This window comes from Heterodontus francisci, chromosome 27 (assembly GCF_036365525.1).
Source record: "Heterodontus francisci isolate sHetFra1 chromosome 27, sHetFra1.hap1, whole genome shotgun sequence".
Taxonomy (NCBI): domain Eukaryota; kingdom Metazoa; phylum Chordata; class Chondrichthyes; order Heterodontiformes; family Heterodontidae; genus Heterodontus; species Heterodontus francisci.
This window is the reverse complement of record NC_090397.1, coordinates 7451505-7466170: the sequence shown is the minus strand read 5'-3', so window position 1 is coordinate 7466170 and position 14666 is coordinate 7451505. Positions and strand designations below refer to the sequence as shown.

General features: G+C 41.3%; 1 protein-coding gene across 7 annotated transcripts in view; it reads left to right on the top strand.

Annotated features, from left to right (window-relative positions):
* Positions 1 to 14666, top strand: part of LOC137384622 (cilia- and flagella-associated protein 54-like) — a 712374-nt gene that overhangs the window by 354425 nt on the left and 343283 nt on the right. For all 7 annotated transcript variants that reach the window (XM_068058759.1, XM_068058758.1, XM_068058757.1 and 4 more), the window contains 2 exons: positions 2684 to 2780; positions 12876 to 13031. In XM_068058759.1, coding sequence (XP_067914860.1) covers positions 2684 to 2780; positions 12876 to 13031 — 253 coding nt within the window. The remainder of the gene's footprint in view (positions 1 to 2683; positions 2781 to 12875; positions 13032 to 14666) is intronic.

Sequence of the window (14666 nt, the reverse complement as noted above, 5' to 3'; positions counted from 1 at the left end):
GGATTGCTGCAGTGTTCCAGTGAACGTCAACGCAAGCTCAAGGAACAGCATCTCATTTACCGATTAAGCACACAACAGCCTGCTGGACTGAACATTGAATTTAATAATTTCAGAGCATGACGGGCCCCCCCTTTTATGTTTAGTTATTTTTTCTTTTATTTTAGGTTTTTTTAGTTTGGTTAGTTTGTTTCTACTGTGCCTACCCACTGTTCTGTTTTTTTTTTAAATTAATGTTAGTGCTTGGAGTGCTTTGTGCTCTACAGTCAATTCACACCCTCTCTGTACTAATGCTTTGTCTTTCAGCACACTATTAACATACCGTTTGCCTTTGTTTCATGACCTTCTGGTCAGTTATTCTCTGTGACCTTGTGCTATCAACACCTCTTTTGTTATCTCTTGCCCTACCCCCCACTTTACTTGCCTAAAACCGTTTGCATTTCTAATATTTGTCAGTTCTGAAGAAGGGTCACTGACCTGAAACGTTAACTGTTCTTCTCTCTCCACAGATGCTGCCAGACCTGCTGAGTATTTCCAGCATTTCTTGTCTTTATGTCTGTGAATGTACTTTTGTGAACCATTAGAGATATATGCACTAGAATTCCCAGATCTCTTTCTTTCTCCACCTTTAATACTTTTCCCTGAAAAATGTTGAGCTTTTTTTGAGGATGCAACAAGCAGGATGGATAAAGGGGAACCAGTAGATATAGTGCATTTGTATTTTGTTATGACCAACCGCTCAAGTCAAAGCCCCCAATCAAAATCTACGATTCTGATTGTGGTGGGAAAAACGCACTGTTGATTCAGTCCCATCCCTCCAAAGATTGCCTAACATATCATTTTAAACTTTCCAAATTAAAGAAAGACCCAGCCAAATTGTACCATCTATTAACCCCCGAATGAGGCTAACCAAACCAGTTGTCTATAGATCAACAAATTAACTGTTTAATTAGAAAAACTAAATTCTTAAACACTACTAAGATATAAAAAACATTTAAAACAGCAAAATTAGTGTCCTTGCATATTAATACTCCTCCCGAAGTGAAATCTTCCAATGTAAAACAGTCCAAGGTTGCTTGAAGTCCTTATAGCTGTCCGATGGGGAAAAAAGTTCTCTTCTTTTCCAGCGATGAATTTCAACAATTACAGTTCAGTAGTCAAAAGAATTGGTTATTTTCTTTTAAGAAATTAATCTGGCTTGAATTCTGAGAGTATATTAAATAGGGTTTTGATAAACCGAGAGAGAGCTCTCTTTTCCTTCAGTATATGCTGGCAGACAGTCTGTGTGTGTGTATCTCTGTTAACTGTGTCTCAAAAGCCAGTTTTTCAGCTAGTTTCAAATATCAATCGGCAACAATGTATCGCGTGTCCTTGTTCTCCATTTGGCTGTATCCAGGAAAGAGAATGCATTCTTTGACTCAGTCTCTGGAGCTTATTGCCTTAAAGCAGTACTGATCCTGTTACAGCCTTAAAGGCACTCCGCATTCTTCCCAGAAAAAAAAACTAGAGGATCATAACAATTTCCAAAAGGTGAAAATTTGGCAGATGGAATATAACGTGAGATTATTTGGTCGGAAGAATAGAAAAGCAAAATATTATTTAAATGGAGAGATATTGCAGAACGCTGTGATGCAGAGGGGTCTGGGTGTCCTTGTACACAAAAAGTTAGCATGTGGGTACAGCAAGTAATTAGGAAGGCAAGTAGAATGTTGATCTTTATTGTAAGGGGGGGGGGGAGGGTGGAGTATAAAAATGGGAAATTTTGCCACAACTGTACAGGTCATTGATGAGACAACACCTAGAGTACTGCTTTACAGTTTTGGTCTCTTTATTTAAAGAGGGTTATACTTGCATTGGAGACAATTCAGAGAAGGTTCATTAGGCTGCTTCCTAGGATGAAGGGGTTGTCTTATGAGGAAAGGTTAAGCAGGTTGGGCCCATACTCATTGGAGTTTAAAAGAATGAGAGGTGATCTTATTGAAACATGTAAGATTCCGAGGGGGCTTGACAGGGTAGATGCTGAGAGGATGTTTCCCCTCATGGGGGAATCTAGAACTAGGGGCACAGTTTCAAAATAAGGAGTCTTCCATTTAAGATGGAGATGAGGAATTTCTTCACTCAGAGGGTCATTAATCTTTGGAATTCTCTTCCCCAGAGAGCAGTGGAGGCTGGGTCATTGAAAATATTCAAGGCTGAGTACGACAGATTTTTGATTGACAAAGGAGTCAAAAGTTATGGGGGCCAGCAGGAAAATGGAGTTGAGGCCAAGATCAGATCGCCCATGGTCTTATTGAATGGCAGAGCAAGCTCATGGGGCCAAATGGCCTACTCCTATTTTTTATGTTTGTATGTTAATTTGCTTTTCCTACATGCATAACACTGCACTTAACTAAATTAAACATCACTTGCCAGTGATGAACTCAATCTCTCAATGCATTAAGTTCAAACACAAATGGTAATTTGAAACAGGCTTGTGAATAAGCTGAGATGGATCAAATATCTGCTCTCATTTTTATCTCTGATTTTTGTGGTATATGGATTTATGCAAAGGCTTAAATTCACAAGCTGAAAACCCCCCAGAAGTACTGTGACATAAAAACAATCTAAAATATTTAAAAAAGTTTTAAATCTCTTGATTCGGTGTAAGAAACAGAAAGGCAATAATATTGAAACAATTATTTTTCAGATAAATTGCAGAAACTTTATAGGAAAGCAACTGATAGTCACAACATCTTTACACCAAGATGGCCATTTCGACCTTAATGAGAATGTTGCGTTCTCAGGTAGGAATGTTCACATTTCCGTATACATTTCATTTGGCAGCCATTATAGGTTTTTCAAGACATATATAGAGAGGATTCTTAGCTGGTTTCAAAGACACACGTTTATTGCAATTTTCATATATGCCTGAGTCAGTTCCTTTGGTTTCCAATTCGTCCTCCAGTGCCTCTCCTCCATTGTCCAGCTCGATGGAATTGCTTTCATTTGGTTCCATTCCTATCCAACCAGTCATATCCAGAGAATCTCCTGAATTTGCAGCTTTTCCCACTTGTGCTATATTGCCTCTTGAGTCCCCCAAGGACTTGGTTCCCTCCTATTTCTCATCACCAGGCAGTGCAAGATAGAACTTGGGCCTAGTCTTCACACACTAATAAGCTTTTATTTAAAGAGAAACGCATTACAAACATGCACCTCCAAACCCAACCAACACAGTTTCAGATTGCTCCTATATCTAGGAGCACAATGAATCTCCAGTTAATGCCCATCGCCAATAGAATCATAGAATGGTTACAGCAGCAGAGAAAGCTACTCAGCTAGTCCCACTGCCTGCCCTTTCCTCATAGCCCTGCAATTTTTTTCTCTTCGGGTGCTTATCCAATTCCTTTTTGAAACTCTTGATTGAATCTGCCTCCACCACACTCTCAGGCAAATCATTCACCTCCTAATCACTCATGTCGCCTCTGGATCATTTGCTAATCACCTTAAATCGGTGTCTTCTTGCTCTTGACCCTTCCACCAATGGGAACAGTTTCCCCCTCTCCAGTCTGTCAAGACTCCTCATGATTTTAAATACCTATATCAAATCTACTCTCAACCTTCTCTTCTCTAAGGAGAACAGCCCCAGCTTTGCCAGTCTATCCATGTAACAGAAGTCTCTCATCCCTGTAACCATTCTTGTAAAACTGTTCCGCTACGTCTCCAATGAATACAATTAAACATGCAATTAATATACAATTAACAGGTTCCCTTCTCTCTCTTTAAATAAAAATTATTCCCTGGTGAGGCCCCACACATTTACCTTCATTCCAGGCCCGACGTCCCTCTTGCTCTTCTGACTCCGTGCAGTGGGGCTTCCTGCCTCAAATGGTCGGAAGTCCCACCTAAGGCTAATTAGGGGCTTGGGCCACGTAGAATCATTGCGTGGCTTTCAGGCCCGGTGGAATTGGCCTCGCCCCCTACATTTTTGGCCGGTGGGCAGGGCCTCTAGTCCAAACACTAAATTCTGGTCTATTTGTACAACAAAAGTTTCCAAAACAAAGTCAAAACTTCCATATTTTGAACAAAGCAGTACATTGCGAGATGCCACCCTCTCAGACTGTTAACAATTTCTTTCTACATGCACAACTTTGAGTAACGCAATCTGGCAGTTGGTGGCTTGAATCCATTACATTACTCCACAATGAACAATTATGTACATAACAGTCAATGTGTATACTATTTTCAGTATGCCCATTGTACAGAATCTCACTTAAAATTTTTGTCAAATATTATACCATATCCACTGCCTCCACAGGAGCTAGTGTTTCAGCAGCCAGAATACTTTTAACAACCCTTTTTATTTTCTTAGCTTTCCAAGCTAAAGGACAACATTTCCCATTCTTGCCCATTAGAAATATTATGAAGCCAGCTGCTCTAAAACACCCATCACATAGATTAAGATGTAAAGTATCACTAAAATGGCTAGTTTTATGTTCTTTGGGTCACCTAGATTTATTTTTTTAGTGCTTTCTTTGCCCTTGAAGCATTCTCTACTTTAGGGTTTTTCACTGAAGTACTTAATTCCAATACATCAAAACTAGCACCTGGTCTCGTCTCGGCCCAAACAGTTCAACTGACCCAATCAAGCTTCACAATTGCTCTGTCTCTTTTTTAGATATATCATCATCTTTCTGTGATGACCTCGTATGATTAACTGGTATGCAAGTAACACTCTATGAATAGAGTTGTTGATTTACAGTTATTCCAAAACTACTCTGCTTAATATCTAAACCAATATCTTTAAAAGCCCCACAAACCTGACTCCCAATTTTAAATTCTACTGTAAGAACACATTTCTCAAATTTCACATGCCACCCCTTGAAAAAAATCACCAACCAACACCATGAAGGTGCCTGAAAGTTTTCCCTTATGATACGAGCAAAATATTGCTGGATCTGCTTTCAGTTGAGCACAAACTATTTTCAGTAAAACAGATCTTACCGAAAAATACCACACCCTGGAAGTATCATTCAGGTCCTGTGTGCATTTGTTGAAATTCCATAGTTTTCCTTCTGCCTCTTCAGGCAGTTTCAAAAACACTTCGCTCTAAAAAGTATTGTCTTGCAGAAATGTAGCTTTTATGTCAGTTAACCTACATGAATATGTGTCCAAAAGAAACAGAAACATTTTTCAGATTACTTTTCCAGCTGTGGGAGAGTACACACTAACATCTTTATCACCCAGCCGATCTTCAAAGCCCCTAGCTACTAAACTCAAGGACTTTTTCAGTAGAAATACACCTGTGTGACAAAGCAGATTAACATACAAACATACGAATTAGGAGCAGAAGTAGGTCATTCGGCCCCTCTAGCCTTCTCCGCCATTCAATAAGGTCATGGCTGATCTGTTTGTGTCTCGAGTTCCACACTCCCATCTTCCCCCGATAACCTTTGATTCCCTTGCCTATCAAGAATCTATCTACCTCTGCCTTTAAAATTTTCAATGACCCCGCCTCCACCATCTTCTGAGGCAGGGAGTTTCAAAGTTGTACAACCCTCTGAGAGAAAAAAATTATCCTCATCTCTGTCCTAAAAGGGTGAACCCTAATTTTAAAACAGTGCCCCCTAGTTCTGGACTTACCCACAAGAGGAAACATCCTCTCCACATTAACCTTGTCAAGACCGTTCAGGAACTTATAAACGTCAATCAAGTCTCCCCTCACTCTTCTAAACTCCAGTGAAAACAAGCCCAGTCTGTCCAACGTTTCCTCATAAGACAACCTGCTCATTCCAGGTATCAATCTGGTAAACCTCCTCTGAGTTTATCCTCAAATTTATTGGCAGCCACCAATGGTGGCACAGTGTTAATGTCACTGGACGAGTAATCCAGAGGCCCAAGCTAATGCCCTGGAGACATGGGTTCAATTCCCACCACAGCAGCTGGTGGAACTTAAATTCACTTAATTAATAAAAAAACTCTCGAATTGAAAGCTAGTCTCAGTAATGATGCCATGAAACGATCAACGATTGTCGTAAAAAAGCACCTAGTTCACTAATATCCTTTAGGAAAGGAAATCTGCCATCCTTTCCTGGTCTACATTGTGACTCCAGACCCACAGTAATGTGATTGACTCTTAACTGCCCTCTGAAATGGGCTAGCAAGTTATTCAGTTCGTCAAGGGCAATTAGGGATGGGCACAAATGCTGGCATCGCCAGTGATGCTCACATTCCATGAAAGAATAAAAAAAGAAATTCACGATCATGAGGACTTCGCAACATAAGAGCAAAAGGAATAGGAGCAGGAGTAGCCCATGCAGCTCCTCGAGCCGGCTCTGCCATTCAATACAATCATGGCTGATCTACTACCTCAACTGCACTTTCCTGCCCACTCCCCATATCCCTTGATTCCCTGAGAGATCAAAAATCTACAGTCTCAGTCTTAAACATACTCAATGATGGAGCATCCACAACACACTGAGGTAGAAAATTCCACAGATTCACAACCCTCTGAGTGAAGTAATTTCTGCTTATCTCAATGATTATCTGCTTATCCCTGAGATGGTGACCCCATGTTCCAGATTCTCCAGCCAGGGGAAACAACCTCTTGGTGTCTAACCTGTCGAGCCCCTTCAGTATCTTGTATGTTTCAATGAGGTCATTTCTCATTCTTCTAAACTCCAGAGACTATCAACCCAATTTACTCTGCCTTTCATCATTGAACAGCCCTCTCATCCAGGAATAAGTCACTGTACTCATAAGACAACCTGCTCATTCCAGGTATCAATCTAGTAAACCTCCTCTGAGTTTATCCTCAAATTTATTGGCAGCCACCAATGGTGGCGCAGTGGTACTGTCACTGGACTAGTAATCCAGAGGCCCAGGCTAATGCCCTGGAGACACAGGCTCAATTCCCACCACAGCAGCTGGTGGAATTTAAATTCAGTTAATTAATAAAAATCTGGAATTGAAAGCTAGTCTCAGTAATGGTGCCATGGAACGATCAACAATTGTCATAAGAACCCATCTGGTTCAGGAATATCCTTTGTACTGTCTCCAAGGCAAGTATATCCTTCCTTAGATATGGAAATGAAAACTGTGCACAGTACTCCGCATGTAGTCTCACAAAGGCCCTGGACAACTGTAGCAAGACATTCTTATTCTTGTACTCCAATCCCCTTGCAATAATTGGCAACATGCTATTTACCTTCCGAATTGCTTTCTGGATGCCAACATTCTGTGTTCCTTGTACGAGTACATCCAGCTCTCCCTGACATCAACATTTAAAAGTTTCACGCCTTTTAAAAAGTATTCTGCTTTTCTATTTTTACTACCAAAGTGAATATTACACTCCATCTGCCACTATGTTGCCCACTCATTTAACCTGTCTATATCTCTTTGCAGCCTCGTTGTGTCCTTCTCACAGCTTACATTCCCACCTAACTTTGATTCATCAGCAAACTTAGATACATTACTCACAGTTTCTTCATCTAAGTTATTAATATCGACAGTAAACAGCTGAGGCGCCAGCACTGATGCTTGTGGCACTCTACTAGTTAATGCCTACCAACTTGAAAATGGCCCTTTAATCCCTACTCTCTGCTTCCTTCCGTTAACTAATCCTCCACCCACGCTATTATATTACTCCCAACTCCATGAGCCCTTATCTTGTCTATTAACCATTTGAGCTGAATTTTACCAGCCCCTCGATGGGTTGCAGCGGGGTGGGGGGTGGGGCCAGTAAAATTCTGCGGGGAGCGACGCCTTGACCTGCGGCATCTAGCAGGACCCGCCACATATTACTGGCGGCGGGGGACCTTCATCTACATATGCAGATTAACATTAATTAGCTGCAAATAAACTGACCTGCAGGCGGCCATCCCAGTCTCATTTTACGGCCCTTCACACGCCTTGAGAATTCCATATGGGGTTCCGCGAAGAGAATCTGGTGGGGAGGGGGAAATAATAAAATTTTCAGGGTGGGAGGGGTGAAGGAGCGGAGAAAACGATGTTTATTGGCTATGGGGAAGGGTTGAAGGGCAAAAGTTAGAAGGTTGAGGAGGAAAGTACGGGTAGGGAAAAAGGCAATTTTATTCAATATCAGGCAATGAAATGACCATGGGGTGGGGGGTGGGGGGTGGTTGGGGAAGGGCCTCCATATTATTATTTGTTAATTAGAAATAAAGCATTCTGTACCTTTAAAAATTGCGCTGGCGCCTACGCAGTGGTGCCAGACGCCATTGCCGGGGCCATGGCAGCTGCCCCTTCTTCGTCATCGGGGGTGGCCGATCTGCTCCCTCTACTTAAATCAGCCCCCGCGTGTAATATCGTGGGGGCTCAGGGACGGCGATCCATGTGGGATGCACACCGCCATCAGAGTGCGCAGCCACAAAGTGCGGCGTATTCGTAAAATTCAGCCTTTTGTGTGGCACCTTATCGAATGCCTTTTGAAAATCCAAATATACATACATACGCACGATCATGTGAATTAGGAGCTGGAGTAGGCCACTCGGCCCCTTGAGCCTGCTCCACCATTCAAAAGATCATGGCTGATCTGATTGTAACCTCAACTCCACATTCCCGCCTAACCCCAATAACCTTTCACCCCCTTGCTTATCAAGGATCTATCTACCTCTGCCTTAAAAATATTCAAAGACTCTGCTTCCATCACCTTTTGAGGAAGAGAATTCCAAAGACTCTCAACACTCTGAGAGAAAAATTTCTCCTCATCTCTGTTTTAAATGAGCAACCCCTTATTTTTAAACAGTGACCCCTAATTCTAGACTGCCCCACAAGGGGAAACATCCTTTCCACATCCATCCTGTCAAGACCCCTCAGGATCATATATGTTTCAATCAAGTCACCTTCTTACTCTTCTAAACTCCAGCAGATACAAGACTATATCTGCTGGTTCACATATAACTACCCAACTGGTTACACCTCAGATAAACTCTAATAAATTTGTCAAATATGATTTTTAGTTTAGTTTAGAGATACAGCACTGAAACAGGCCCTTCGGCCCACCGAGTCTGTGCCGACCATCAACCACCCATTTATACTAATCCTACACTAATCCCATATTCCTATCACATCCCCACCTGTCCCTATATATTTCCCTACCACCTACCTATACTAGGGGCAATTTATAATGGCCAATTAACCTATCAACCTGCAAGTCTTTGGCATGTGGGAGGAAACCGGAGCACCCGGAGGAAACCCACGCAGACACAGGGAGAACTTGCAAACTCCACACAGGCAGTACCCAGAATCGAACTCCGGGTCCCTGGAGCTGTGAGGCTGTGGTGCTAACCACTGTGCCACTGTGCCGCCCCTCTTTCATAAAACCATGTTAACTTTGCCTGTTCATACTATGATTTTCCAAGTTCATTGTTAAGACTTCCTTAATCCCAGCATACTCTGACACCTGATGTCAGGCTCATTGGTCTATTGTTTACTGTTTTCTCTCTCCCTCCTTTCTTGTTATATTTGTTAACTTCCAATCCATTCTAGACTCTAGGGAATTTTGGAAAATCATAACCTGCAAATCCGCTATCTGCAGCTACCTCTTTTCGAACGCGAGGATGTAGGCCATCAGATTCAGGGGATTTGTCATACTTTCATCCCTTAAGTGTCTCCAGTATTTTTTCTCTGCTGTCTCTTATTAGCACCTTGGTTGTCCCCTATTTCTGATATTTAATTTGGATCTTCGACTGTGAAAACAGACAGAAAATATTTATTTAACATCTTCGCCATTTCCTCATTCCCCATGATGATCTCTCCTGTCTCTGCCTCTAAGGACCAATGCTTACTTTAGCTACTCTCCTCCTTTTTATATATTTATAAAAGCACACAATCCCTTTTTATATTCATGACTCCTGCACTCGCATTCTATTTTTTTTCCATTTTTATCAACTTTTTGGTCACCCTTTGCTGGTTTCTAAAACACTCCCAATCCTCAGGCTTATTACTATTCTTCGCAACATTATAAGCCTCTTCATTTAAATCCAATACTATCCTTAACTTCCCTTGCCAGCCATGGATGGATCTTTCTTGCTAAAGTTTTGTTATTTTAATGGAATGTATTTTTGTCAAACATTTTGAATTGTTTTGGTAAATATTTTCCACTCTTTATTTACTGCCATACCTTTGAGTCTATTGACCCAATTTACCCTAGCCAGCTTTCCCCTCATATCTGGAGTACGTTGCTTTCAAGCTTAATATGTAATTCAATTGTAATGATTGCTTTTTCCCAGAGGATTTTTTACTATGAGATTACTAATTAAGCCTGCCTAATTGCACAATGTTGGATCTAAAATAGCGTCATCCCTAGTGGGTTCCGCAACATATTGCTGCAGGAAATTGTCACAAAAATATTCTACAATCTCATCTTCCAGACTACCTTTGCCAATTTGATTTGTCCAGTCTCTATGAAGATTAAAGTACCCCCTGATTATTCCATTGCCTCTTTTCCAACTCCAATTATTTCTTGCTTAATGCTTCATCCAATGGTATAATTACAGTTAGAGGAGGCTATGAACTACTCCAACCAGTATTTTCTGACCATTGTTATTGCAAATCTCCTCTGATTCTGATTTTACTTCCTAATCTTCTAAGGCAAGATACTTTCTCAATAGTGTCCTTATGTCATCCTTTACTCTCAGCACCACTGCCCCTCCTTTTCCTTTCTTCTGTCTTTTCGACTTCTGCTTCTAGTTCTGTTATGTCACTGTTCTATGGCCTTTATTCCATTGTCTAATCTAATCAGGCTACCATCTCTACTTCCAATTTAATGTCTGTTGGGACTCCTACAGCAAGATCTCTCTCTTGCGTTTTCAGAGGTTGTTTCTGCAGTTCATGATCATTTTCTGACGCAAGAGTTACTTCCGGACTCACCATCACTACTTGCACTGCACTTTCCTACTCTCCACTCTTTTGCCCCATTCTGCCGGTCCATGCCCCTCACTTCTTGGCCATCAACCAAACTTGACTTCAACCAAAATCTATACTTACCTGTAGCTTTTCCTGCATGTCCCATAAATGTTGCATCTCTTCGTTCAGAAGTTCCCTCTGGAACATATGTCACATGTGTACCCTCTGTGGGCAATTGTGCTGTGGGTGTGATAGTTCTGTCATGTGTCATGGTCACACAAATGACCCCTATCTAGCCCATGATCTACCACATTCTGTTCATTCCTCATTTAAAAAGGTGTTTATTGGAGGTACAGAGTGCCTTGTTTACCTCTATCAACTGCTCAGAGCCCAAGATTTTATAATTAATTCCAATTAATTGTAAGGAATGAACCTTAATAGTTTGATCGCCATATTTAACAAGTATTGTCTTACCATCATGACCATCATTACCAGGGGCTTTCCATTCCCTATGACTCTGTCATAGTATAGCAAATCTCCTGAATTGAACTCTGTAGAAGAATTGAAAACAATCATTTTGGTCTCTTTGGCTAGCCCAGTATACAGCATAACTATATCCCTTAATTCATTTTTCTTTTACCAAATGTGTTTTAAAGTAACTGTGGCTCTAACTTAAGGTTAATCGTACTGCTAAGTTTGCTGTCTCCTATGAGTAAAGCTCATCACAGCTACAAATACTTGCCTCTTACAACCATTGGTGGTTTGAGCTGATCATTAGAGCACACTTTGGGGAGGATATTTGTTTTAATAGTAAATACACTACTCAATCCCCTGCACACGCTGTACACCGCTAAAATCAGGCCTTTTGGGCATACAGAAATGTTCAATTCCAGTGGAGTGTCAGGATACTTCAGACTTAATGAATTGAGGATGCCTTAACTTGTTGAATAGTCCTACTTTTTCACCCTCCACATGCAGCTGGAGTGATGTTGAGCTGGCAAATCCAGCTTGCCTCCCAGTTGTGACTCTTGTCGTATGTGAAGGTTCAGAATAATTAAATACAGGAACATGCTCCCAGCGGTATGTGTATGATGTACTAGGCGCAAAGAATAAAGCCCTTCCAGCTAAACAAACTGAACCATTTTGCACTTGTTACAACAAGTGCAGTATCAGATTGATTCCTGTTACCGATTTTTCTTAAAATAGCGGAGGTGATGGCATAGGGGTATTGTCACTGGACTAGTAACCCAGAGACCCAGGGTATTGCTCTGGGTACATGGGTTTGAATCCCACCACAGCAGAAGGTGGACTTTGAATTCAATTAATAAATCTGGAATTAAAACCTAGTCTAATGATGGCCATGAAACCATTGTTGATTGTTGTAAAAACCCATCTGGCTCACTAATGTCCTTTAGGGAAGGAAATCTGCCATCCTTACCTGGTCTGGCCTACATGTGATTCCAGACCCACAGCAATGTGGTTGACTCTTAAATGCCCTCTGAAATGGCCTAGCAAGCCACTCTATCTAACCACTACAAAGTCAATAAAGAATGAAACCAGACGGACCACCTGCCATCGCCCTAGGCACCGGAAATGACAGCGGCAACTCCCTTCCTAACAGCACTGTGGGTGTCCCTACCCAACATGGACTGCAGCGGTTCAAGAAGGCAGCTCGCCACCAAGAGCAATTAGGGATGGGCAATAAATCCTGGCCTAGCCAGCGACACCCACATCCCATGAATTAATAAAACAAAAATGGACAGCTGCTAATAGGTCAGTTGCACTTATATATGCCAAAGAAAATGTACCCATAAAGCAACAACCCAGTCAATGTTATTATTTTTCCACTTTTGGTTTGAATGAGGAATTCAACTGTCTTGATGAAAGGTGACTTCGCATAAATATTCCATTAACATACTGTCTGTTAACTTAGATATGCTATACTGCCTATGCAATGAATTAAACTTTATTCTTTGAAGCTTGGTTTAACATAAACTTATGTTGAGATTCTAAACCTGTAACTGCACCGTTAGGTGACATGAGAACAAATGCTTTGGTGTCCGTTCCAGTGGATGTGATGGATACGCTGAGGAACTTCAGGGAGACACTAGCCTACAGTAAATATGATAGTTGTGCCCTCAAGCATAGTAGGAAACTCCTGGCATTACTCCTGGCTTATACACAGCAAAGTAAGTGCAAATTATGTTACAATAGTAAAATATGAGTATTTTTAACTGTTCAATTAGTTTGATTAGTATTAAATAATGGTAGTACATATTAAAAGCAGAATGTGAGGATACAAACAAAGAGTGAAAGAACATATGTTTACAGATTGGAATCGGTCTCAGCTGGAATATTGTGTCCAATTCTGGACACTTTGGGAAGTTCGTGAATGCTTTGGAGAGGTTACAGAAAAGATTTAATAGAATGGTTCCAGGGTTGAGGGGTTATACTTATGTGAATGGACTGGAGAAGCTAGGGCTCCTCTGTTTAGAGCAGAGAAGGCTAAGCAGAGATTTGATAGAGGTGTTTAAAATTATGAAGGGTTTAGATGTAGGAAATAAAGAGAAACTGTCTCCAGTGTCTGACGGGTCTATAAACAGAAGGTACAGATTTAAGGTGATTGGCAAAAGTACCTGAGACAACATGAGGAAAAACTTCTTTACGCAATGAGTGGTTAGGATTTGGAATGTACTGCCGGATCGGGTGGTGGATACTGATTCAATAGTAGCTTTCAAAGGGAATTGGATGAAGAAGAAAAAACTGCAGGGATTTGGGAGAAGAACAGGGGAGTGGCACTAACTAGGATTACTCTTTGAAAGAGCGAGTGCAGACTTGATGGGCCAAAATGCCTCCTTCTGCATTGTACTATTCCATAATTCTGTGATTCTCTTTTAATATTGGTCTAAATCTGTAGTGCATTTTGTTGAGTGAAGTACAATATGCGGTGTACCAATAATTCAGTTTTAAAAAATTAATAAAATTGGAGTAAAAATCAATTATCAGTAAAAGTGACCACAAAGCTGTTGATTATGATGAAAACCCAGCTGGTTCACTAATGTCCTTTAGGGAATGAAATCTACTTTCCTCAACCAGTCTGGCTTATATGTGACTCCAGACCTACATCAATGTGGAGTTGATGTTACAATCAGATCAGCCATGATCTTTTTGAATGGCAGAGCAGGCTCGAGGGGCGGAGTGGCCTACTCCTATTCCTAATTCGTACGTTTGTATGACTCTTAACTGCCCTGTGAAATGGCCTGGCAAGCCACTCAGTTGTATCAAACTGCCACAGAAAAGGATACAGAGAATAAAAATCAACAAACCACTCAGCTTCAACCTAGACATCGTGGTCGGACACAATGAGCGCACACCCAGTCTATTTGGCTCTGAAAAGTCTTCCTCACTAACATCTGGGGACGTGTGCCAAATTTGGGAGAGCTGTCACACAGGTCAGTCAAGTAACAGCCTTAGATAGTCATGTTCACAGAATAATACCTACCAACCAACATCCCAGACTCTCCATCATCATTCCTGAGTGTGTCCTTTCTCACCAGTCGGAGAGACCCAACAGAGGTGGGCGCACAGTAGTGTATAGCAGGGTGGGAGTGGTTCTGGGAGTCCGCAACATTGACTCCAGAAGTTTCAACGCTTCAGGTCAAACATGGGCAAGGCAAACTCCTGTTGTTTACCACTTATCACCCTCCCTCAGCTGATGAATCAGCACTCTTCCATACAAAAGAAAAATACTGCAATTGCTGGAAATCTGAATTGAAAACATAAAATGCTGGAAATACTCATCAGGTCAGCAGCATCAGTAGAGA